Below are 24,177 nucleotides of genomic sequence, written 5' to 3' on the forward strand. Positions count from 1 at the left end.
GGTTGGAAGGGATAAATCATTTGTTAGTGTTGTTGTCCTTGTGTTTTCTAGATCTGTCAGACCTGAAAATTAGGAGCAGAAACTACTCAAAACCATTGTAAATTAATTTATTGTTGTTCTCCTCTCTGAGAACACGACTCTCACCCAATGACATGAAAAGACTTGTCCTCAAGCCTCCTCTTTCTCGCACTTCGATTATTCTGAGCTGAAGAAATTCTCTGTGGTTTTGAGAGGTGCAACAAGGACAAAGCTTTCACTAAAAGCATGATGACTAAGAGAGATGGAGGCTACGTGCTGAATACAGAATTGAGTCAATGTACCTTGATTTTGGATTACTTAATGCTATTTGGCTGGATAAAATTTCACTTCATGGGCATAATGGGCATTGAAACTCTTCTTTCTGAGGTATTCAAAACATGCTTTTCATCTTTTCACTCTTGTACTCAAAGCAAAGGGAATCTGGTTGCAGCTTCTCTTCCCTCTCTGCTCTTGGTCCTGCAAGTGGCACTGCAGTGCCAATTTGTTTCTGGCAAATGCTTAATATGTCTGTGGTCTGTCCTTCAGCCTCCCATGTGCAAAAAGGCCTTTCTTCTCAGAAATTACTGCCCATGAAGCCTGGATGATATGACTCAGAACACTTGGGGTCTTCTCTTTTCCAGTATTTTTGTGTTGTTTCTTTTTGTCTGGATCTGTAACTCTGTCTTAGAGAGCAGCCAGGGTGGGTCCATGTGTCTGGGGTGCCGCTCCACCCACTCAGCTTCCACCTGATTGTGCATGAGCACCACACTGGGGGTTTAGCTACAAGTCATCATGAAAAAAATTGTAGCAGAGAGAGAGCAGCAGAAATGTAGGGTTTTCCACATTTTGCCCTCTTTTAGGATGTAGCATCCTTTTTATGTTTATAATTTCTTCCAGATAGTCTTAAAATGTTAGAATGAGCTGGTAGAGCATTTATTCTTTAGCATTCATTGACCCAGCACAAGGTCAATTGTCCAGAGAACCTGGCAGGGATGGCAATCCCAAGGTGATATTCTGAACATTTTCTGTAGGTTTTCATAATGCCACTATCTGTCTCTGAAAACGAAAGAAAATATGCTGATAGTCTGCACGCATCAAGATGAAAGTGAAAGTGAAAAAAGGAATGTCACCTTGTTTTCTTATTGAAGTGAAGGAAAAATGTGTGCTTTTATAATGAGAGCTGTGAGTTATCCAGACCTAGTGAAGAAACAGATCTGTACGTACGTGAGCTTGCAAAATATTCATGAAACCTTATGTGCTTTTCTGTTACAGAAGGTTGAACTAGTTTTATGGAGAATCTTCTACAGAGCCACTTATTTAGCATTTAGTAATCAACTTTAGTTTCTCTATTAAATTCATCGCTTGATTTTATGGCTGCTCATTTGTAGCTGATTTTATATAGAGGTCATACTTTTTCTCCATTAAAATGAAAGTGAATAAACCTTTTGAGGAATTGTTTAGCTGAAGTATATTCAATTTTCTTTTGTAATAGGAAGACAAGATAATTTTTGTACTGTTTTTATTAAATACTTAGAATTTAATGAGCATTGCTTAGCAACCCACTGTTATTTTTTAGAGAGCTTTAATTATTAAAAATTCAGCTGTTATGGAATTCTTTTTGTCATCAATTTAACAGGTATGGTCAGTTTGTTTCATTCCTTTGGAATCAGACTTTATCATGGAGAAGCTGAAGCATGTGCTTCCTTTTTAACTGCATTTTTATTTCAGTTGTCTTTTTCATCTGTCCCTAATATCTTATTTAAAAGTAGATTGATCTAAACAATAAAGATGAATTAAAGATTCTCATGTGGAATATAACATTGGAAATTATTAAACTAATAAACTTATGGCTCTTAATATTTGCTGTCAAATCTTGAATGGTAAATTGCAGTTTAAAAATAATGTTAAACATAGAAATAATAATTATGAAAAATATTGTTCTGAAACAAATCTCAAAAAAGGAGGTCATAAAGTCAAAGTGGATAGTTGATTTCATAGCAGCTTTCAAAATAGCAGTAGAATAACTTCTCTAAGAAAATATGCAAATTTAAAAGATCAGTACAGAATTCTAGATGTCTTCTATAATTCTTTTAATCATCTTTGTTCAAATGACAAATATATTGCTTCCCTGAAAAGCAGCAAAAAATAGGAGAGAAACCTCACATGAAAAACAAGAAATGAAAATTTTAAATCCATGTAGTGACAATTATCCAGTACTCCTATAGTTGAATAATGAATTATCTATATCTTTAGGGAAACTCTGTGTTTTAAAAATAAGCATATGTATTAGAGTGCTTACACTTTGGTAATAAACACAGTATTGTGCCAAGCATAAAGTCCAATGTTGTTATCCTGAACCAAATCAATGGAGATGACACTCAATTTCCAAATTTAGAAATTTGAGAGAAATTCCAAGTAACTTAAAAAGACCCTAGAAGTTTGCAGTCTAAAACCAAGTCCTGTCTTGTGGGAGCTGAAAGCCTTTATCTTTTTAGATCCCTAAAACTCCCAGAGAGAGGTGGGAGAAATCCCACCATTGATCTTTTGACACTGTTAGCCGCAGAGCTTTTATTTGCTACCTCATATCTTTCACTCCTGCTGCGTTCATTGTAATAACATGTAATTTAAAATGTATGTCTTATATGAGAAGGCTGTCGGGGAGCAAACCTCTACCCCATAAGCCTATCCCAGCTAATTTCTTTTGTCTTCCATTTACAAAGGAATGATGAGCTGCCACTTATGCATGGTTGAATACATAAGGAGAATTCTAAATATTTTATGGAAAGTCTATCAGAGCCATTGGTGACAGCCTCAAGTTAGTTCAAGTACGGCAACATATCCCCCCTTCCTCCCATTTGACTAAATTTCAGAAATCTTGTTTCAGGCATCCTTCAGAAACACGGTGTCTGCCATGCTGTGGTTACACACAATACTGAATAGGAAATATCTAGCTGTGCTTTCCTTTCAAGTAATCAGACTTAAGGTCAGAATGGGTGATGGGAAAGTGGCTGTGTAGATGAACTGCCCAAAGTCCTTGGTTTTCAGAGGAGAAGAATGTAATTACAAAAACGTGTATACAGAGTGCTGAGGCTAATGGATCCACTTGATGGTTGTTTCTGGACTTTTATCTCATGGGCTGTACATTTCCCAGCCTGAGGAGCCAGAGAGGCAGGAGCATGAGCACAAGGGCAGAGTGATGCTTTGCAGGGTTCTGCCAATTCCACATTCAGGTGCAAGTACTTCCTTGGCATCAAGCAGGAATATTGGCATAGATAGGGGTGGTTGTTTCATTGCTGTTGGTAGAACCACCATGTTGTAGAAAGTACTTTGCTTTTTTTCTCCATGTGTTGGGTCTGGGGTACCTTTCCCAGCTTTCCAATGAAAAGGTCAGTGAGATTTTATCGCCAGGCACCTATGCCTCCCTTCTAGATTGGTCAATGTACAAGTGGGAATACAACTTTGATGATACAACAAGGTTACGTGTTTCCAGTAGAGTACATAGATGATATAGATCTATAGATTTCTGGTAAGAATTAGTTATCAGCTACCGGTTTCTTTCTGAGATAGCTATTTACATGGTTAATGTGGAAAAGAAACATGCTTCTTCTTTCTTTCTTTCTTTCTTTTTTTTTTTTTTTTTTTTTTTTTTTTTTTTTTTTTTTTTTTTTAACCAATGCCTGCATAACTTATATTGTAGACATCTTATCATGAGAAAATAAAATGAGGAAAGGAATATTGCTCTCCAGATAAAACCAGAGATGTGGTTATCTCCTTGTGAACTCAGAGCAAATTACTAAGAGCAACAAGGATGTAATTTTATCCAGTTTAGTCATCAAATGAGACACAAAATTATTGTATGTGTTACTTTTAGTATGGTGTGGTGTTCTTGAGATGGTGTTATTCCTACATAGGCTGATTGTTACTATATCCTTGAGGTTGCAAAAGACTCAAATTGATGATACACACAATGTCAATTCTTTGCTCAGATATGGCAGTGTGGAGGAAGTCTTGAGATCCATCCTTGCTCCCATGTAGGTCACGTTTTCCCCAAACAAGCTCCATACTCACGGTCCAAAGCTTTGGCAAACAGCGTGCGTGCAGCTGAAGTGTGGATGGATGAATATAAACAACTTTATTACCACCGAAACCCACACGCTCGCCTGGTGAGTTCAACTCCATTGTTCCTGGAATTGCAGCAGAAATTTGTTCTCAGCCTACTAACTATTGACTAAGCTAATATTTAACATGAAGTGCTTTTTATGTTTATTTTTTATTCCTTCTGAAACTTTCTCCCAGGCATAGAATAACTGTATAATTTTTAATTCCTTAAAAAATTTAAAAATTCTGTAAGAGTACAAGGTGGCCCAGTCTATGTCAATATTAATGAATAAATGAAAGAATAGTGTGAAGTGGGGTCAGCAAAGCAAGGAGGGGTTTTTTAGCCTAAAATGTGCACTTCTGTTAAATGACACAGGACTCTTGATATGGGACTGTCAATAAGAATTACACAATTAATGAATGCAAATCAACAAGTTTCAGTGGACAGTAGACCTTCAGGTAAATAGCATGATAATAATATTTAGCAAAACTACCTGTCTTGTCACAATTGTAAAACTTTGGACTGATGTAAAACAAAATAGATTTTTTTTGTTTGTTTTACTGCTGCACCATGTTCAGTTAAAAAAAATAAAAAACCAAACAGAAACCAAAATCAATATTGAAAAGATTAAATTAATGAAAATCAGTCCTGGGAACTCAGATGAAAATGTTCTTAATAAAATGTTTCAAGTATTGGTTTTGGAGGTTCTTTTAAGTTAATGTTTTTATTTTCCTTGAAATGAAAACATAAGATCATTGATTGCAGAATTTTTCAGGAGATTATTACTGTGAAAATTGAGTATGTCAAAACAATAAAGCCATGTGCAAATTCATAACTTGGACATATTTATTGTGAGGAGCCTGAAGGCTGGAAAACAGTAACTTTGAAATGTCCTCACAGTGTCTAGAAATGAATTAAATGAACCTCTGTCACAAGGTCTGAAATTCAGGCCTCAGAAAAATCATTGTCTGCTGTTGCTTGTTTCTGGATGTGCCTGATCTCCCCAGCATGATCTCTTTGCATGAAAAGTTTTCTAAACACTGCCTTCCTGGTTTTGTGCCTGGGATGGGCTTCTGGGCATCTGCCTCCAGCTGCACTGGATCAGACCTGAGGGACCTGTGGGGCACAGGGAGCTCCCCACTCATCTGAGTGGCCAACCCCAATAGACACAGCAGGGGAAAACTGCTCTTGAAAACATAGGCTTTTATGGTATGCTGGAAGATGCTGGAGAAGATGAAATTGGTTAGCTTTCATCTTGTGTTTGTTTGGATTAAGTTGGGTAATTAGGTTATTATAGGCCACACATTTGTAACAACTGCTTTACTTTAACATCATAAAAGCCATTTAGGTTTTATTATCGGAGTCTGATTTGGAGAGAAATATGGGATTCGCCCATAGGCAATGCCAGGCTGATTCCAGCTTGTCATACACAGAAAGTGCAATAAACACTGACAATTTTTCCTGTTAAGTGCTGGGCATCTAATGTCTGTAATGACAGAGCTTTAACTTTAAAGGATATTTGTGCGTTAGTACTGGAAGTTTCATGTACTGGCTTATTGTAGCACAGTGGATATAAGCTGAAACTCATGCGGGTTATTTTTCCGTATATCAAAGCTGCTGCCAATGAACTTTGGTTTCCATAATACTCTGTGTACCACTTGTTGCAGTAGTTGAGTTCAGACCTTTTTACTTCATCAAACCCAAATATTGAGTTCCGTAGCATAACAGGAAAATGATTGATGCTATGGCTGCAAAAATTGGTTCCATGAAGTTTCACTTTAAGATTAATGTTCAGACCTCAGAGCTAATATGCCACGCTGTTTGTTTATTCAAACAGGCATCTCTGCCTCTGCTTTACATCTGCTTTGTGTTTTCAGTAGTATTTCCACAGCTTTGAGAAATGCAAATACATTTGTGGTTTGATGAAAGAGTGTGTCAAGTGACCTGTAAAAATCTGGGGGCTGCAAACGCTATCTCATGCCTGACTATCTGAAGTCCCTAGTCAATATAAAGACAGGTTTTTGAAGACAGACATAAAAAGATGTGAACTCTGTTCCAATCCATAGACAGGGAAAAGTTTGCAATGAAAGTTTTTCTCTGGAGGTTTAAGATTTCATACTCCCCATCCCCCAAAATGATGAAGTTCAAAGGATGCATTAGCAGATTTTAAAATTTCATTACTTAAGTGTAAAACTGTACAGGTAATTTGCAAATGGATAGCGGTACAATTTAAAATCCTCAAGATTCATTCACTGCTTTGGAGATTTTCAATTATCTATCTAAAGGAAGTTTTATTTTCCAATACGCCTTCTCAGTCTCCAGCAATCTGTATTCAAAGGCTTCCTCACTTGCAGATTCAGGGAGTTTTCTCAGACAAACTGTCTTCTAGAATATTTTAAAGTTTTACTTGCACAGTTCCAATTCTTTTTTGTCAACATTTAACAAATGTAAGGATAATGAAATCAAATCCAGCACCCAAACATGGTGATTTTTCCTGGCTAGAAGTCCTACTCATCACTGTAGCATACGGTTCCTAATAATGTATACAGTTAATTTAAAAGAGAGCATCTGTTCTGTTTTTTTTTTTTTTTTTTTTAATTTTTTTTTTTTTTTTCTTTTCCCTTTTTTTTTTTTTTTTTTTTTTTTTTTTTTCTTTTTTCCCCTCCAGGAACCATATGGAGATGTGACAGAAAGGAGACTTCTACGAGAGAAGCTGAAATGTAAGGACTTCAAATGGTTTTTGGAGAACGTGTATCCAGAACTTCACGTACCCGAAGACAGACCAGGCTTCTTTGGAATGGTATGTGGTTGCTGAGAAGGGACCTACTTGCAGCTCTCTGAGTTTTCCTGCTAAGTCAGTGTGAAGGTGTTTTTGTGCCTAAATCAGTTTGGGATTTTGGTAGAATTCAGCTAAAATTGGTAGGCTTTAAAATGTGGTTTCTATCAAAATCTTTATTTAAGGGAATGCTACTTATGAAGAAGTTCTGTGACAAAGTAGGAGAAGAGGTAATGTTGCCATGAGCTAGTCCTTCAAATTGACATATTGGGACTGTTAAAGGCAGCAAAGGATGGGGTTTTTAATGTTGCATAATGAAAAAGAGAACAGTGAAGTGTTTTATTTTACTTGTTGACTTGAAAAGAAAGAGTGTGCTTTGAAACATATGTTCGTACATTTTATCTGATGAAAACTATGATGCTCTGGTGATGGGAAAGCAAGGTGGTGCTAAGTGCTTCCAGATCATAGCGGATTCTGTATATTAAACCAACATGTTAATTTTTAATCTGGAGGTCACTTTAGACCAGCAAGGACACAGGCAATGGGTTCAATATCAGAATCTTCTTCTATTTTAAGAGTCGACAGCTCTATGCTTTTTGCAGCTTACCAATAAATATAAGCTATAGCTCCATATGTATCACATTACTGTAATCTCATCTGGAAGGGATGAAGGCAGAGATGATGCAGCAAATACCTGTTTCCTCTGAAAAATCATCAGATTTTTGCTGCATGTTAGGAACACAAAACTGCACCTTTCCACCAGGCAAAGCTGTATTAAATACCTTCCTGATTACCAAATGTCACACTGACTTAAAAGTACTTTTGCTGGTAACTCAATTACTCTGCAGATCCAGCTAAGTTGCATTCCCACACTGCTGCATCACATCCAGCCCTTGTCTGGCTGCCATCTGCCCTTCACTTACTCAGCCTCTGCTGAATCTCCTTCAGGAAAGAAAAAAAAAATTGATCTCTGTGGACATACAAAATATTCTGCCCTGATAGCTTCGTAACTTGTTGAATGAAAAAGATCCTAATGTGGAAATGCTGTGATTTCCCCTGGGGAGCTGTGGGAGTTCCCACAGGGAGAGCAGCAGTTGTCAGAAAAGCCCTTTGGAGCTTCTGGAAGAATTGCCACACTCCTCCATTTGTCTTGGATCTTGCAGAAGAGGTGGTATGTCTGTGTGATCGCTGGCATGAAAAGTATTACCCACCATTATCCAGTACCTTAAACAAAGCCTGGCACAACATTGGTTCAGTTTTTGCTCTTTTGTGCTGGATTGCTGCTGACAAGGTCTGAGACAGTTGAAGCAGTAAGGTATTATAAGACTTACCTTCCAGGAGCATTTCAGGAATTTAATTTTTCCGTTCACTTTCATCCTTCTCCCTCCAAAAGAAAGGGTTAGACTGGTGCCAGTGGTAGTGCCTCAGCCTCCTGGGAAAGAGGAGGGATTTGTGCAGTTTCTCTTATGATTTAATTGTCATCCTCAGGCAAGGGGTTGACAGTACCTAGAAATAATAAGTCTTGTTCAGAGCTGCTTGAGGTATCGAGAGTGTAATTTAGGTGTGCTCTATATATTTCTCTGAAAACAATTCATAAATGCTGTCATCTAGTTGTGAGCATAATGAGAATACACCAATTTTTTTGGGGGGAGGAAGAATTTAAAATGTGATGGAAATATGGTTGTACTCTGAGAAATTGAGAGTGCAGAAACGACACCTACTGATTCAGCTGATTTGTGGATATCAAGTCCCATCTGCTAGCTTCAATGAATCACTGATGGTGTTCTTTGCTCCTGCCTTAGCTGTGTCGTGCTTTCCTGGTTCACAAAAATACTATCTTTAAAAGTGTCACCTTTGATAACAGCTTAACTTGGTGTGAGGTTATTTAATTGTTCAAAGAGAATACAAGGCAATATGGGGTTTTTTACCTCCCTTAAAAATCTTTTTTACTTTTGAACTGAAGTTGAAAATGTTTCTAAGATAATCAGTAAGTCAGCCATCCATTATTCAAACAGAGTCAAGAATTATTGAGCAGCATTCAGTGCTGTGCACTGACAAGCAGCCTCTTACGCTACATTTTTGTTCTTGATACATAGATAAAAATATCCACACTACTCTTGGTTGTCTAAAAGTTATCTGCCTAAAACTTTACTTAAGCATACTGAATTATGAACCTTTTTGCTTGAGATATGATTGCATTCCTGCAAACTGCCTGAGACCTATAAATGAGATAAATATCTTCTTGCTTCTCCTCGGGCTTCATGCAACTTTGGAACTTTTTGGGACATGAACCTTCTGACTTGAATAATTTCTTTGGGGGGGCAGGAGGAAGTGAAGCTGAAGGCACTCAGTGGGTTAAAATAATAAGATGTCAGCACTTCTGGAAAGGCTGATAGCACCTTTTAAGCTCTTCTGTAGCACACTGATGTCTCTTTTTCTGGTATAGCATCTTATTTGGCCTTCCTTGAGTGTGCACTTACTGGCAGAGTACCTACCAGTAGGTAGGTGTGAAATTGCAAGGAGACTTGAGGCCCAGCTTGGCACAGATTGCCCACCTGGACAGCAGAGACTCGGGCAGCTTACAAATCCTGACTACCCTGTGAAGGGATGGTGCAGTCTGTAGGAAGAGCATTGAGGCAGCTGGCGTGTTCAGTGTTAGTGTGGTGACATGGCTGCATTGTGCAGCTGGGTGAAGACACAGCAGCTTGGCAGCTCTGTGATCTTTCTGTGTTATTGGTGACCGTGGAAAGACACAGTTGCAAAGCTAGGGAATAGTCAGGGCTCTTCTCTCTTCTAAGGCGTGTATTAAGTATGGCTGGCATTGAGTTGCATATCCGAGGATAAAGATTATGGTCACTCAGTGAGTTTGGCTTTAAATTTGGCATCAAGACTGGTTTTAAAAAAGAGTGGTGACAAAAAAAATCAGAATTTTACTCTAATTTTCTGTAAGCTCAATCACTTGGCAGTGAGACCATACTATGTTCTGACATGATAAGTTTTTCTTCTCAGTTTCTAGCTGATATTTCTTACAGCTCAGTGTAAAGCAACTAAGCTGATAGATGTCTTGTGTTTTGACTTTCTATCTGGTCTCTCTTTCTGCCTTCTATCTGTAAAGGCATCTGTCACTGACTGAATCAGCTGGGAAATCAAAAACTTGAATTTTTCTTTTGACAGCTTCCTTCTCCATTTTCCTCCAAGACCATCTCATCTTTATTTCCAAGTGCTCTGTCATAATTTTCTTTTAATTTAGACTAGATATAATATTTTAAAAAATGGAAGGAAGATTTTAAACTATGCCTTTAAAATTATGAAGAATTTTGTTTTGCAACATGAAAGAAACCATTATTTAAATTATTTGAAGAACACATGACATTTATGGACAGGCTTGCAGAAGAAAAGAGCTATGTGGTTTAAATTATGAAATCAAATATATTATTTCATGACTGGTGCTCCAAGTTCTCAGAGGTATCAGGGTCCCTTCTCTAGGGTATACCTCTAAAACTGCATTATAATCCAATTTGTAGAGCTGCCACTTGAGGTTGAATTGGTAACCAAGATTAGGACTGAATAGACCTGGAGACCTTATGCCCATCACAGGAAAATATGCATCACCTGGTTGGCTGTACAGCCTCTGAAAGCTAGGGAGAGGCTTTTTCAAAGGAAGTTGGAGAAATTCATGTGTTTGGTAGTGAACACACCATTGCTTGAACCACATGCTTATACATTTTTGAGCTTCCCAGGGAGATCTGGGCTTGCTGGGGTGAGCCAATGAATCCAACACCAGTGTGTCACCTTCCTTCAGAGGATTTTAGTCATCAGTGTTGTATGTGCTTTTCAGCATTGATGGAAATAGCATTCCCTCAGTAGAATCATTCCCTGTGACTGCTTGGATTACCTTTGAGGTAAAAGCTGATGTTTGATCAGTACTAGTGAAGCTGTTTGGCTTGCTGCAAATTCATATCTTACTGCGTTCCACAGTATCATCTGTCCATATCACTAATGGATCAGCACCACTGCCACTGGCAGAATAAAGAGAATTCTGATCTATTTTGCAGCTGTAGAAAAGGTTGGCAGTGCTCCATTATCAACTAATGTAATGAAGTTTTAATGTCAAAAATCTGTTGTTGATGGTTTGTTTATGATGGACTTTATCATAAAAAAAAATACAAAATAAGAATTATTCATAGAATGCCATCTGTATTGTGTAGTTATATGCAAGTGTCCAGATATTAGGAAACAGTAGATTTAAGTATCTCCTAGCAGTAAGGGATAAGGTCTAGGGTGAATATCTCAGTAGCTGATGTTTATTACCTGTCTCAGCCTCCAAACAGTGGTAACTAAATGGCACATTACTGACACCAGCAATGTTTCAATAGGAGGCAAATGCTGTAAAAAACCTACAGCCAATAGTCCTCCATGGGTACATTGTTTTAGATCTGAACAAAGTCTTTCAATGGCAAGGTGATCAACATTTTTTCTTGCTTCTGTTTCTCTAATGCAGCATTCTGCAGAAGAACTCAGGTAAGTCACAGAGAAAATTTTGTTCTTATTGCATGACTTGTTTATGGTGGATGTGGGAATGAAATGAGTGGATGATCACTCTTTTGATAGAGCTCTTGCACATAAAAGAAATATAAACTGTATATTCTCATTTAACAAGAGAAAAAAAAATCACAAATTCTCTCATACTTTTTTTCTGCCTTGGAACAGAGAGCAGGTTTGTGGGGTGTTGTGGGGGTTTTTTGTTTGTTTGTTTGTTTTTAATAAATGGTGCTGCAGTCAGATTTTCAAATTTTTCTGTGTCATTTCAGATCAGGTAATTTAAAAGCTTAGAATGTACAATTCCCACTAATTAGGTCTTGAATACCTATTGGGCTTCCTTATGAAGCGTGGCCATATCGACCACTGTCTGACAAAATAAAAGATCCAGGTGAACCATATGGCCCATGTACATGTAGGAAGATGTCAGCATGCATCACAAGCATTAAAGCATGAAAGAGAAAAAGGAGAGAACAAATGTGGTGACATCCTGGAGCACAGCCTCATTTTCAAACCATCTGAAATGAAGCTTAAGTTTAGTAAACTTTTACACATCTTTTGTTGTGTGTATTTGGGCATTGAGCAACATGCCAATTGTTGTTATTGTAGTTTTGGTGGTACAGGGTATTTTTGAACAGATGAGTTAAAATTTCCCAAAAGGGTGCTCACACTTGAGCATGTGCCAGGGGCTGATGGCAAAGAGCACTGGTGAAGTCATTGGGTTGTCTGGAAGGGCACCATGGGTAAGGACTTGGAGCGAATAGACAGTCAGGCAGAGTCATATGTTATTAAACATACTAATGGGAGATCCTCTGGTCCTGAAGACAGCTTCTGACAACAACAATTGTAGAGATAAAATTACCATTTTAAGTGGTTATGACTTTCAAGTTGGTATTTCCTTATGTAGAATGTAGAAACATGAGAAGCTTATTGTTTGATTTATGTGGTTCCATGGAAGTGTTAAAAACAGTCTGTGTAAGATGCTTCTTTTTCCTGTTTTTCTAAGTGTAATTCTTGCCTCCCATTAGGAAGGTAAACAGAATGTTTTCTTTTGACTGTTCAAGGAGGGTTGCAGTGGTCTGTGGGAGTGAGCACAAAGCAGTGGAAAGATGTTGGGTAGCACTAAAAGTAGAAGTTGGCAAAGCAAACATATATAGAACACAAGTATTTAATTTTCCAACTTGTGTGGTTTGCTCTGTGGTGGGTTTAGGCCCTGCAAGGGTTTGTCTTGTTTGTTTAGTTTTTAGCTGCCTGCAATCCCTGTGTGCCCGCTCATTTTCTGCATTAAGAACTCAGAATACGATTATCATGACCAGGGAAGAGCAGTGAAATTACACCTTGCTGAACTAACTCTTCTGAGATTTACTCTGCTTCTTCTTTTTGTCTGTGATATAATTACACTCAGTAACAGGGGCATTCAGCTTCTTGTTTACAGAACCTATTTCTGCTCTGTGTAATTTCAAATTCGGTTATGTGGCTAATACCAGGAATCAGTGGTTGTTATGTGATTGTTTAACTTATTTTCAGTTGCTTTTGACTCCTGAATACTTAAATGCAAATCCTTGTTAATTAGCCTGTTGTTTTTAAAATTAGCTAACAATATTTTAAAATTTAATCCAAAAGTTATACACCTCTTTTGTCAGAGATCAGCAACATGAGTAAAGAGCATTTAATATCTCACCAAGTGTCTCTTTCCAAAGATATATTTTACCCACTTTCAAGATTTCTGATCCTAACGTCTGTCTTCTTGTTCTGCCTCAAGAGGGTACTGGAGTCCTTTCGAGAACAAATCCTCCTAACGTTTCCCATTTGACAAACTGAGAAAAGTATGTAGTCATCTTTTCATAAGAAAATTGAACAAGAAGATCCTGGGGGAAAAAGGCATGGCAGAATCTTTTGTTCTGCATGAGTTGCTGGCTGGTTGGGCTTCAACACAGTTTTTCAGAGTTTCTACCCACTTCCTCTGCAAATATGTTGGAACACAATGCCATTCCTTGGGGAAGCCATTGTGTCTGGCTGCTTCAATGCTCAAAGTCAAGATGGTGCCGTTTTATTTCACATTACTCTGAGAGATGTTACCAATGCATCCCTTTGAGCTCTTCCTGTTGATTTGTACCAGCTTTGAGATGGATCTCAGGGCCCAGCAGGATGGGTGTAGAGTGACTACAGAACATCTTCCTAACTTTAGACTAATATCTTCAAATATTCTTTTGTTTTGATTAGCTGAAGAACAGAGGAATGGAAAACTTCTGCTTTGATTATAATCCTGCAAATGAACATCAAGTAACTGGACAGAGGGTCATACTCTACCCATGCCATGGCATGGGACAAAACCAGGTAAGAATAACGTTTTCACTAACAATTATGGTTGTAATGTATGGAAGCATGGTAAAGTTATTGCAATAGGGATGAGAGAATGTGTTGCCACAGTAAGATGATCTTAGTTTAAGTTTTGATTCTTGCACTAAAAGCTTTTTATTTTGATGTATCTTCACGTCAGATTTTCTTCATTCTGAGGATGTGTTTACCCAGCCCAGGGAACTCATGCATACCTTTATTATGCCTTTCCACAGAGCTCATTAACAGGGGTTAATAGTATATCAGTGCAGCTGTAGTGCTCATAGGCCAGTGTTCACTCATCTCCAAAACCCCTTTGAGCTTTTGTCTGTCCATACCTCTAAAGCCCTTAAAAATGTCGGAAACCTCACCTAGTTCCACCCGTGTCTGTCACTGTCTTTCTTCCTCGTGATGCTTGTCTAACTACCCAAGAGGTTTTGGAACACACTTTCTCCTGTCCTTCTATAGAAATGTCCTTCTGGGCTTGGGCTCCACAGTCCCGGAGAGCAGGGGTTCTCTTTAACACTTTCATTCTTGCAGCCTTGTTTTTAACTTCTGAAGCTGAAAATTCTATTTGCTTTCACAAAGTTGACTGAAACTGTGTACAGCAGTGGTTAGTTTTGATGCCTATAAGCCTCTCTGCCTAATGCCACGGTAAAAGTGTTGTGGGGCACTGTGTGCCAAGCTAGAATGACTGTTTTTCATAGTTTTGAGTGACCACCTTCCAGATTTGAAGTTTGGTGTTTGATGTGGGGCATGTACTTGCTTGTCTGTCTTGATTTTTGGCTTCTAACCCAGATGAGAGCAAACACAGTACTTGAGATATGGTCTCATCAGTGCGGAATACCAAAGGTCTTGTGAGACCTCTTGTACGTGACCCTGTGACAGCTTGGGTGGCTCGACTGTTTAGGTCCTTTTTAAATTTAATTAATCCAAACATTCAGTTAGGATTGCTTGGAAAGAGGAAAAAAGGGAAAACAAACTTTTGAAAGAAGCCAGAGACGTGCCAGTTAAGCAGTGTTTCTGCTATCATTCTGAACTCTGCTTTATAAAAAAACATAAAAGCTTAAGGAGTGTAAAGAAAGTCTGTATTGAGGAGAAAGCTTCTAATATGAATTGCACTTTACGTGAGAAAGGGCAAAGAAAAAGCAATGTACCTCAGATCTTAAAAAGAAATAGCTTTGTTGCTGATAACATGTTTATTGCCTAAGGTATTGTGACTATTATTTAGTATTATTTATTAGCTCATGTCTAGTTTGTGTCTTAAGTTTTGTAATATTTCTCCTTAAGGCCAAGATACAAGGGAGGCCAGTGGGAGAATCTTGTACCATAAAAGCCAAAGGATCTCAATAGATACTGACAGATGCATGCCAATTATGCTAAGCCCCACCTCACCCCTTTTACTCCCTCAGTTCAGATTCAAGTCAAGAACACCTCTATAGATCTATACAAAAGAGAAGTTAATAAGTTAATAAGAAGTTAATAATCTCTTAATTTAACCCAGTCAAGTAACTTTCTTATAAGTAACATTGCTTTTGTAGATTAAGAAGCATTTCACATATAGGATTACATGCTAACATGCCAAAGGTATTTATAGATTTATTTCTCCTTCTATTGCAGATTACAGAGAGGAGAGGGGTTGCAATTTTTTGCATTTCTGTGAGCAAAAAGAGTTAGCTTAAATTTTATCCCTTTCCCCAAGAAAGAATAATGACATAGGATAAAAGGTGAAAGCAAAAGAGAAGCACAATTGAGACACAAATTGTCACGAGAGGACATTTTTAGTTATCTTTTGTTTAGCTAGCACTAAGAGATTAACTGAATTTACTGCAAGATACCACATCACTGGGTATGAATCCTCTCCCATCTCTGCTGATGGTGCAGTGCATCCACGTATCTGAGGCAGCAGGTGCCAGGCTGAAAGCATCAACGCTCTGGGAACTGTGCAAAACGCTCCCTCTGGTGGCATCCAAGCAGGAGGAGGATGGAGAAACCACCTGACTGCAATATAAACCAATAAAGGAAAATATGAGATGACTCAAGAGAACTGCAGAACCTGAGCAGGGAAGGCCAAACACAGGAAATGGGTAAAACAAGATTAGTGAAATGGGCAAAAGGCATGGGAGGGCTGGCCAGAGCCAGGGAGAAAGGGCAGAGGTGACAAACGGCAGTAGTAGTTTGGGACAGAGGTTGAGCAACAGGTGATGAGCATGGGATATGTCATAGAGGAAAGAGTAGGACAGGGAGTGAACCAAGCAGAGTCACTGGAGAACATTTTAGTGGAAAGGGGCAGGGTTACTGAATGTGGGAGCTGAGATACCAGCTGGCAAAGGGGGACGTGAGTAGGGATGATAGGTAGTTGCAAGAGAATAAGTGGACAGCAGGAAGAGTTGTGGGTGAGGGAACAGAGGAAGGCTAAAATAAGACAAGATGTAGAAACACAAGTGAGATGGGAAATGAAGTTGAGGTTGCTGGACTTTTTTTTCTGGATCACAAATAGCTGCGAAACCTACCAGCAGGACATTTCTCTCCATTTTTCCCATCCCACCACCTTCTTGACAGTCATTCTGAAAAGGTAGCAGGCTGCTCCTTGTGGTGTGAATTCCTTGGCAGGTGGTACTGTCAGGACCAAAACAGTCAAATCTTCCACATTTACATCCATCGCTGTCTGCTGATGAAATGATTGTGGCAAGATTTGGTCATCCTCTAGTATCAACAATCACAGAGTTTCAGAGATGTTTACTGACAACAGGTAGCCCTTAACTTCATTTCGGCCCCTAGGAAGGGAATCTGCTGTCCTAATCCCAAACTCTTCCTGCCTTTTCTCCTCAAGTTTGTTCTCATCACTCCATTCACTGCCTAAATAGAGCTTTAGCAGCAAACCCTCGTTCCAAGCTTTGTTCTAGTTCCCTGTCCCTCACCAAGGCAGGTGGCTGTTTATGTAGGGAAAACTGCAAAACTCTTCACTGGAAACAAATCTCCGCTTAGAGACCTGAATATCTGTGTGCACTGTGCTGAGAGGAGAGAAGTCTGTGCTCTTGGTTATTTATAAGGTCCAGCACCTGCTCCTTCTTTTTTGCTTACATCTCAGTGAATAAAACCACTCTCAGAAAACTAAAGTTCCTGGTAATTTGTTGCTGTTTTTCCTTGAAGCTGAACAACTGTCCGTTCTTTCTTCCTTCCTTCTTTGGTCTAATTGAGAGGGTTTTCTTTACCCCTTTTGTGTGAGCATAAGAAAATAACTGGAGATTTTTAAAATTTAGCATGTTCACTATCACAAGAAGGCGAGGATAACACTGCAGTGTTAAGAGCTGAGTGTATATGGAAGAGAGGTAGGGAATATGCAAAACACTCGCTGCTGTTTGCTTGTACCTCAGGCTGCTTATGTTTTGTGGGAGTGTCTGCCCCACAGATGAGAATGAAAGGCTTTGAAATGAATCACAGTAAAGCCCTTTGCCCTTCTGGGTATGGCTGGGAAGCAGTACAGAGGGCACAAATATGTGATGGCAAGAAATCACCCTGATGTGATAAAAGGATGGGAAGACACTGACTGACAGTGCTCTTCCCAGAATCCCCATTTGGAGCTCATAACATTTGACGTAAATAGCAAGGGGGAAGCAAAGCCTTTGGGTTTTCAGCAAAAAAGAGGATCAGATCTGGTAACCTCTCTGCTGGTTCTACCCATCGAATGCAAACTTTTTCCTGCAAGCAAAACAGCAGTATCCAGCCACGAGGAAGGATAAGAGTGTGTTTCAGGGTCCAGTGAGGTGGCCAAAATCTGCTGCTGGCCCCAGTGCCAGAGAGACACTGATGCAGCTGAGGCATATCCTGTAGATTGTCCAGAAGCCAGAGACATTGGCAAAAAGGCCTCATCAAGTTTCCCAATAGCACTTAAGGGAATCTACTGATTCTCAGAAGGAAAGGAATGCAGTAAGGCTACTAGTTATTTGGCCATAGATTAGTTTGAAAATGCTTTCTTTCTGCTGACAAAATGCAAGAAAAGAGAACTAAAAAACACTTTACCTTTTGAGGAGGAAGATATTTATGTCCTGTATTACCAGAGCTTGGAAAAGCCCAAAGCCTGAAATATTTATTTAGTTTGAAGCACTCTAGGGTAATTAACTGTATTATGTTCATTGGGCAACAAGGCAGGAGTGCTTGGTTGCTAGTACTAAGACCCCGTTCCTTAAAGTTATCCAGAAATTAACCATTTTACTTGCTCTTCTTTGGAATCTGGTGCAAGTCCTTGAGAGACCATTCAGGAAAGATATCAGTAGTAAGAAGTGCTCTGATCTAATAGCTGCTCCATTTATTCTTGATGCATCTGGTACAGTCAGCAGCTTGCAGGCTTTCACTTATAATACAAATTGCTAAAGAGTTATTGTAGCTAATAAATCCCCTAATGAGCAAGGCTCTAAATATGGCTTTGTGAAAGCGGCAGCTGTAAAAAGTGTCCATCCACACACAGTTGAGCCGAACTGAGGCTTTTTCTTTATTCACAAGCCATAGGATTAAAATGCATGTCTCTGTAGCTCACTGTGGTACCCAAAGTAGTGGGTTTTCCACGTGTCAATCAGATACTGGACCTGGGAATAAAGCCTAAAGGCCAGGGAATAGCTGCTGCCTATTAGGGTAAATAATAAAAGGACCAATATTCACACAATTCACCTTTGTTGTTGATGAGATTTATTATTTTTTTTAAAATAAGACAAACATAAAGGTAGTGCAGCCTACATTGTAGGAACAGATCTTAGCAATAGGTTTCAAGGGAAAATCACGGTCTCCAGGGTCTTATGTCAGCAGGGAGACTTCAAACCTGATGTTACGTTCTCAGAACACCCATTTCCCTTTGTGGCTTACCACAAATGAGTGGTGGCAAACAGGTGGGTGGGTTGATCACTTGCATCCTTGCTGGAAAAGAAAAGCCATGAGGCTCCACAGGATGATGCAGTGGGCAGCATCAGTCAGTGTATGGCTGTGATGGCCACCTTGACAGAGAAATTACTGATTGTGATAATAGGAGGTGCAGATTTCATGAAACAGTTATTGTCAGTGTAGTCTAAATCAGAGCTCTTACACTTGGAAGTGGATGGCTGCAGATTTTGTAATCACACACTCCCGTTTGTCCTGAAACTCCATTTTCAACTCCTTATTCAAGGTTATTAGCCTTGATGGTTGTTAAGGATGTTTTTGTGGTAAGTTCAAGTATATACATTTCTGAATTCTGAATACAACCCCCTTCAAAAAGCCTTACAGTCTCCAGGGGGAAACAAAACAAAAGAGGATTCCTTCTCTCCCTCATCCTTTTATTGGTCTCTGCTAATGCAGCTGTACTATGGGTAATAAGCAATTTTCTGATGTTTATAAAACTCTCCTCTACTTTATTGAGTATAAACTAAATCAGATCTAAACACACATCCGTGCACTATAGTAATCTAAATTATTTATAAGCTTGCTAAATACAAACAACTCTCAAACTCTGCTTCTCTTTAATGAAGTTCAAAAGCTGGCAAATGTCCATGATAAGTATAAAATTTTGAGGAAGTCTTCAACAGTAACTGCTTACAGAAGCCAGGAGTTTAAGAGCATGTTCATAACACTTCTGTAGAATATTGTGCAACAAGCAAAGATAGTAAATTGTCTTTAAGGAAATTTTTTTCCATGTTTAAAAGCAGCTGTAAATGATTTGCTTCAAATAATATCTCAAAACTTTATAGAACAAAGTGCTCATCACCATGCATCCTTAGTACTGGAAATGACCATTATAACTGGGAATGAACCTGGACCAAACTGCATTTGAACTATGCAGAGAGCAACTCCTTAGTTAAAAGTAATTTTACTTTGTGATGACTGAATTAAAGCATAATGTCGGCCTGGAAACTGTTTTCCATCCTATTTTTAAGGGGGGCCTAGAATGTGAAAGTCAAATATTACAGTTGAATTTTGGAAATTCTTTAATGCTGTTTTTTAGGATGCTTAGGAATGTCTGTTTTTTAGGATGCTTATTCAGCATTTCATGCATTTTAAGTGCTACCAGACTAAAGCAGTGCTGTGATGAGATTGATTTTCTGTAAAATAGTAAGCAGCAGAACTTAAGGACCCTTGAATATTTCTGGCAGAATTCCCTTCACAGCAGTAACTTTTATTCGTGAACCTAATTATAGTCTCTTAGTATATGCTTCTTTGTAAATACTCTCTGTGAAGATATGAAATGACTGCTGTCCTTTGTTTCTTCTCTTGGGTTTGTAGTTTTTCGAGTACACATCCCATAATGAAATACGTTACAACACACGACAGCCGGAAGTCTGTGCAGCAGTCGATTCAGGGACTGACTACTTGACAATGTACTTGTGTCAGGAAAATGCCCACAGTGTTCCTGAAAACCAGAAGTTTATATTCAGAGAGGTAAGTGTGCCTGCTTGGGTTTGGGTTTGGTGTTTTTTTGGGAGTGGGTGGAAGGAGAACTGCCTGAAAAAAATTTTTTCAAAATTTTTATCTTAATGGATACACATCGTGCAGGCCACAAAACTGACCCAAGTCTCTGGGAGAAATGATCTCTCTTGGCTTTTAATATCTGAACACAGAAACAGGGTAGGAGGCAAGGAATATTCCAGTCACAAAAGAACAGGAAGATGAGAGGAAGGAAAGCACCCTTGTTAACATCAAGGAGGTTGGGAGTATTCTCTCTTGCATGTCACCCCTTCTGTCTTCTCCTGAGGCTGAGGTGCTTCAATATAACCCTTCCCCAGCCAGTCATATGGCTGGCCTACTTCTGCTTTCTTTTCACTGACCTATTTCCCTGTATTTATATTACCATATATCCCCAACACTTCGCATGCCACCATTACTTTGTGCTCTTTCCTGCTTTTAAGCAGCTGCCACTACGTGATATTAGAACAACTTGTGTTTAGTAGTTTTGAATCTGTAAAGAAGCTCCTGGATGCCTGAGAGAAAATTAGCTGGATGAAAAATTATGCCCTTGGTCAGGTTCTGGAGTGTTGTTATTTGGCTAAGAGAAAAGGTCACATAATTTATCAAAATGGTATATTTACATAATGTGTCTGCATAATGCATCTAATCTCTACAGGCTCCATGGCTGACAAATGTCACACTTTGATACTACCACCAGTGACAGGTAGCAGGGTAAACTCTAAAAAAATAAGATGAAAATTACTGTCCATTTCCTAAATCTAGTCCAGATTGAGGCTCATAGTGATATTACTAAATAAAAATGTTTAAAGGGTTGACTTTATAAATGATATTTCATTTTTAATGTTGACTTTTAACAAAATTGCTCAAGGTCATATACATTAATCCCTAAGATGACATATATTGAAGGATCTTCAGTCACTTCAAGAAGTAATTGAGAAAACTGAAATTTTCAAATTGAGAAAATTAAAAAATTGAAAAAAGTTATGGAATGCATCTGTTTCCACTGTATTCCTAACCATTAATTTTAGCACCTGAGACTTTAGGAATCACTTTTAATGTTCTTTCTCATGATCGCTTTTTGCCTCTGTGTGATTTGAATGTATTGCTCTGCTCCAATTCCTTTTCTGCTCCTGCACTAAATCAAAAGCACCAGTCTCCACCTTTCAAGGCAAGTGATGGGTGAGGTGTCAGCACCACATTTCTTTTGCTTTGTGCGTAGTAGTGTCAGACAGCTGTCCTTATGGATGGAGCATAATCAAAGATTTGAACAGCCTTCCCAGCAGCTTGGCAAGAACTGAGTTCTTGCGGACACTGAGTCAAAAATGAGTGAGATGGATACTGATTAATCCACTCTAAAATTTGAATTATCACAACGGAAGCAGGAAAGTAATTCAGCAGCTGAGTCTGTCAGCAAGTCTGTGAGCAAGCACACACTGCTGGGCATCAGGAGCTGTGGCTCAGGATGCAATTAAGTGCAACATTCCTGATGACGGAAGGAGCAGACTTCCACAGGAGTCAGGGTTATGCTCAGAAACAAGGCATTGGCATTTTGCTTTCCAAGCTGCCAGGGGCCTTGGGAATGCCTGCATGTGGGGGTGTCACCTGGGACAAGGGGATGGGCTCAGATCAGGGCAGTCCCCCACGGCTGGCCTAGCTGCCCTTTTGCAGCTTGCCATCCTAGCTGACAGTGCTCCTGGGTTGGAACGAGAGACTTGAACTCGAGATTGCCATAAGGGCCTGAGGTCTCAAAATGTGTTCTTTAGGAATTTGACTGTGGAGGCCTGTCAGACCTTACACGTCTGAGGCAGCTCTACTGCCCTTCAGCAAAGCAGGTGAACTCCACACACATCTTGCAGGCAAGAGGGCATGCTTAGCTATTTTTACTTTTTCCACCCAAAATATACCCTATGAAGAGACAGGAAAATTTCTTGCTAAAAATATGTCCAACATTTATGCTTAATGAACAATATTTACCTTTTACTTACAAGGTGTGCAATAAATTGATACATTAGGGTAATTCTTGTGTTTGGTTTAGATATTTTCTGCCATATTCTGGTCCGATAACAAAAGGCAATGGAAGCAAATGTTAGCACGTCCTTTACAGGCTGAGATGTTACTTAATGAATCACTCTAAAGCAATGTTGATGTCAGTTTATGCAAGTTTAAAACCGGGATCTTTTGATAAAGTTTCAGACATCCTTAAGTTAGGCTTTATTGCACAACCCCATTGGAAAGATATGTGGGATATTTATTTGTTTGCAAATGTTTTCTGTTACTTTAAAACACATTGATATGACTGCAATTTCTGAGACCTGAAAAGCAAGCTTTATTTCTGTCTTTTGTAGGATGGTACCTTGTTTCACTCACAAACCCAGAAGTGCCTACAAGCTGAGCCAAATGCTTACAATGGGAACCCAGCACCATTGTTACGACCTTGTACCAACTCGGACTACCAAAAATGGTTCTTCAAAGAAAGAAGCTGATCCAGATGTTGTCTAGGATATAGCTGAATTAAAAAAAAAAAAAAAAAAAAAAAAAAAAAAAAAAAAAAGAGTGCTCTTTCTAGTCAGCAGTTAGTCAGCATTTTGAAAATCTCATAAGTGATATATTTTTGTATGGAAAGAACTGTAATTAGTTGACAAGCCTTGGATCTCATTTCCTGGAGCTTTAGAAGGCACTAAGTATTGAGAACTTCATAAAGGGCCACAGAATCTTCTCCTTTTCTCTTTATTTGGCAGCTACAAAACTGCTTCTGAAGTGTCTTAGGTTCTTTTTACAAGTGACAATATATTTTTTTAATCTACTGTGTGGAAGTAAGGCAATCAAAATAATTGCACTAATGTTAATCTGTCAATAACTTAAAGTGTTTATTTTTCTACTAAAAAAATCTGCAGTTGGGACTTTAAACAGATAGTAGATAATAATTATTCTTATCTTTTAAATACCAAGAAGGTAACTGTAGGCCATATTCTGCCCTAAGTGACTACCACAAAGCCCTCACTGAAGACAGTGTGGATTTACACATAAAGGCAGGGTATGTTTGCATATTTTTGCACAAATAACAATCTAGATGCATACAGATTGCACATGCTTGACAATAATATACCTTAAATGTTCTGACAATTTAAGATGTTCGTGGCACTTGACAAGTTTCTAATTATCCTTAAGATTGGTTTGGGAGTAAAATGGGAATTTTCTCATCTTTCTTAAAAGCAGAAGGCAACAATATTTAAAGGTGATGCTTTGGGAAAAGCTGTTTAGATTTATATGGATCCAGCTATGTGGCTGTGTCCTAGAATGCACAACCAACTTTAATATTATGTGGATCTTCAATGTGCATAAAACTTTCAAGACCTGCCAATAATTATTTTGTAAAAAAATTCAAAATTACAGCTAGAGAAAATAAATGTTAAAATTTAAGTGTTTAAATGATTCATGCAAAAACTATTATATTTTAAAAATGGTTTTGCAGCTGATTTCTGTAAATTGAAGCTAATAGTAATACAAAAAGGATTGTCTTTGGGGTAGAATATGCATTTTGTCTGGGAACTCCTTTTAGATGAGTTGACCCTGCATATGGCCCTGTTGAAAACATGGGGTGTAATCTGCACCAGTACAGGATGGTTTGTGCCCTGGTGTGTGGGATCTGCCTTGCCCCATCAGACAAGGAGTGTGTGTATAGCAATGTATCTGGCCATTGACTATCAGCATTACCATGTATCACCATGATTAGAAGGGTTTCAGCTCATAAGAAGGGTTTCACTCTGTCAGATGAAGGAATGCTTATGTGTAGAAGGATGAAAATTTCAACCTTTTTCTCCCTCAGAAGTCTTGGCATCTGTTTTGATTAGTTTGATGTGTGTTTTGTTGTTTGCTTTTGTTCATGTTTTCCATAAAAAATGTTCAGCCTTTTCTTTGAATCCCCATCACCTCATGTCATTTTGGCATACCTATTTATATGATTGGGATCTGGGGG

At 38.7% G+C, this 24,177-nt stretch overlaps 1 protein-coding gene across 1 annotated transcript in view; it reads left to right on the forward strand.

The window, feature by feature from the left end:
- The window catches only part of GALNT12 (polypeptide N-acetylgalactosaminyltransferase 12), a 47,257-nt gene extending 24,525 nt beyond the window's left edge, over positions 1–22,732 (forward strand). Inside the window, exons 6-10 of the mRNA XM_066327619.1 lie at positions 4,005–4,181; positions 6,786–6,917; positions 13,656–13,769; positions 20,019–20,174; positions 22,547–22,732. Of these exons, the coding sequence (XP_066183716.1) occupies positions 4,005–4,181; positions 6,786–6,917; positions 13,656–13,769; positions 20,019–20,174; positions 22,547–22,684 (717 nt within the window). The 3' untranslated portion in view covers positions 22,685–22,732. The remainder of the gene's footprint in view (positions 1–4,004; positions 4,182–6,785; positions 6,918–13,655; positions 13,770–20,018; positions 20,175–22,546) is intronic.
- The last annotated feature ends 1,445 nt before the right edge of the window (positions 22,733–24,177 follow it).

The sequence above is a fragment of the Sylvia atricapilla genome, chromosome 1 (genome assembly GCF_009819655.1).
Source record: "Sylvia atricapilla isolate bSylAtr1 chromosome 1, bSylAtr1.pri, whole genome shotgun sequence".
Lineage (NCBI taxonomy): Eukaryota > Metazoa > Chordata > Aves > Passeriformes > Sylviidae > Sylvia > Sylvia atricapilla.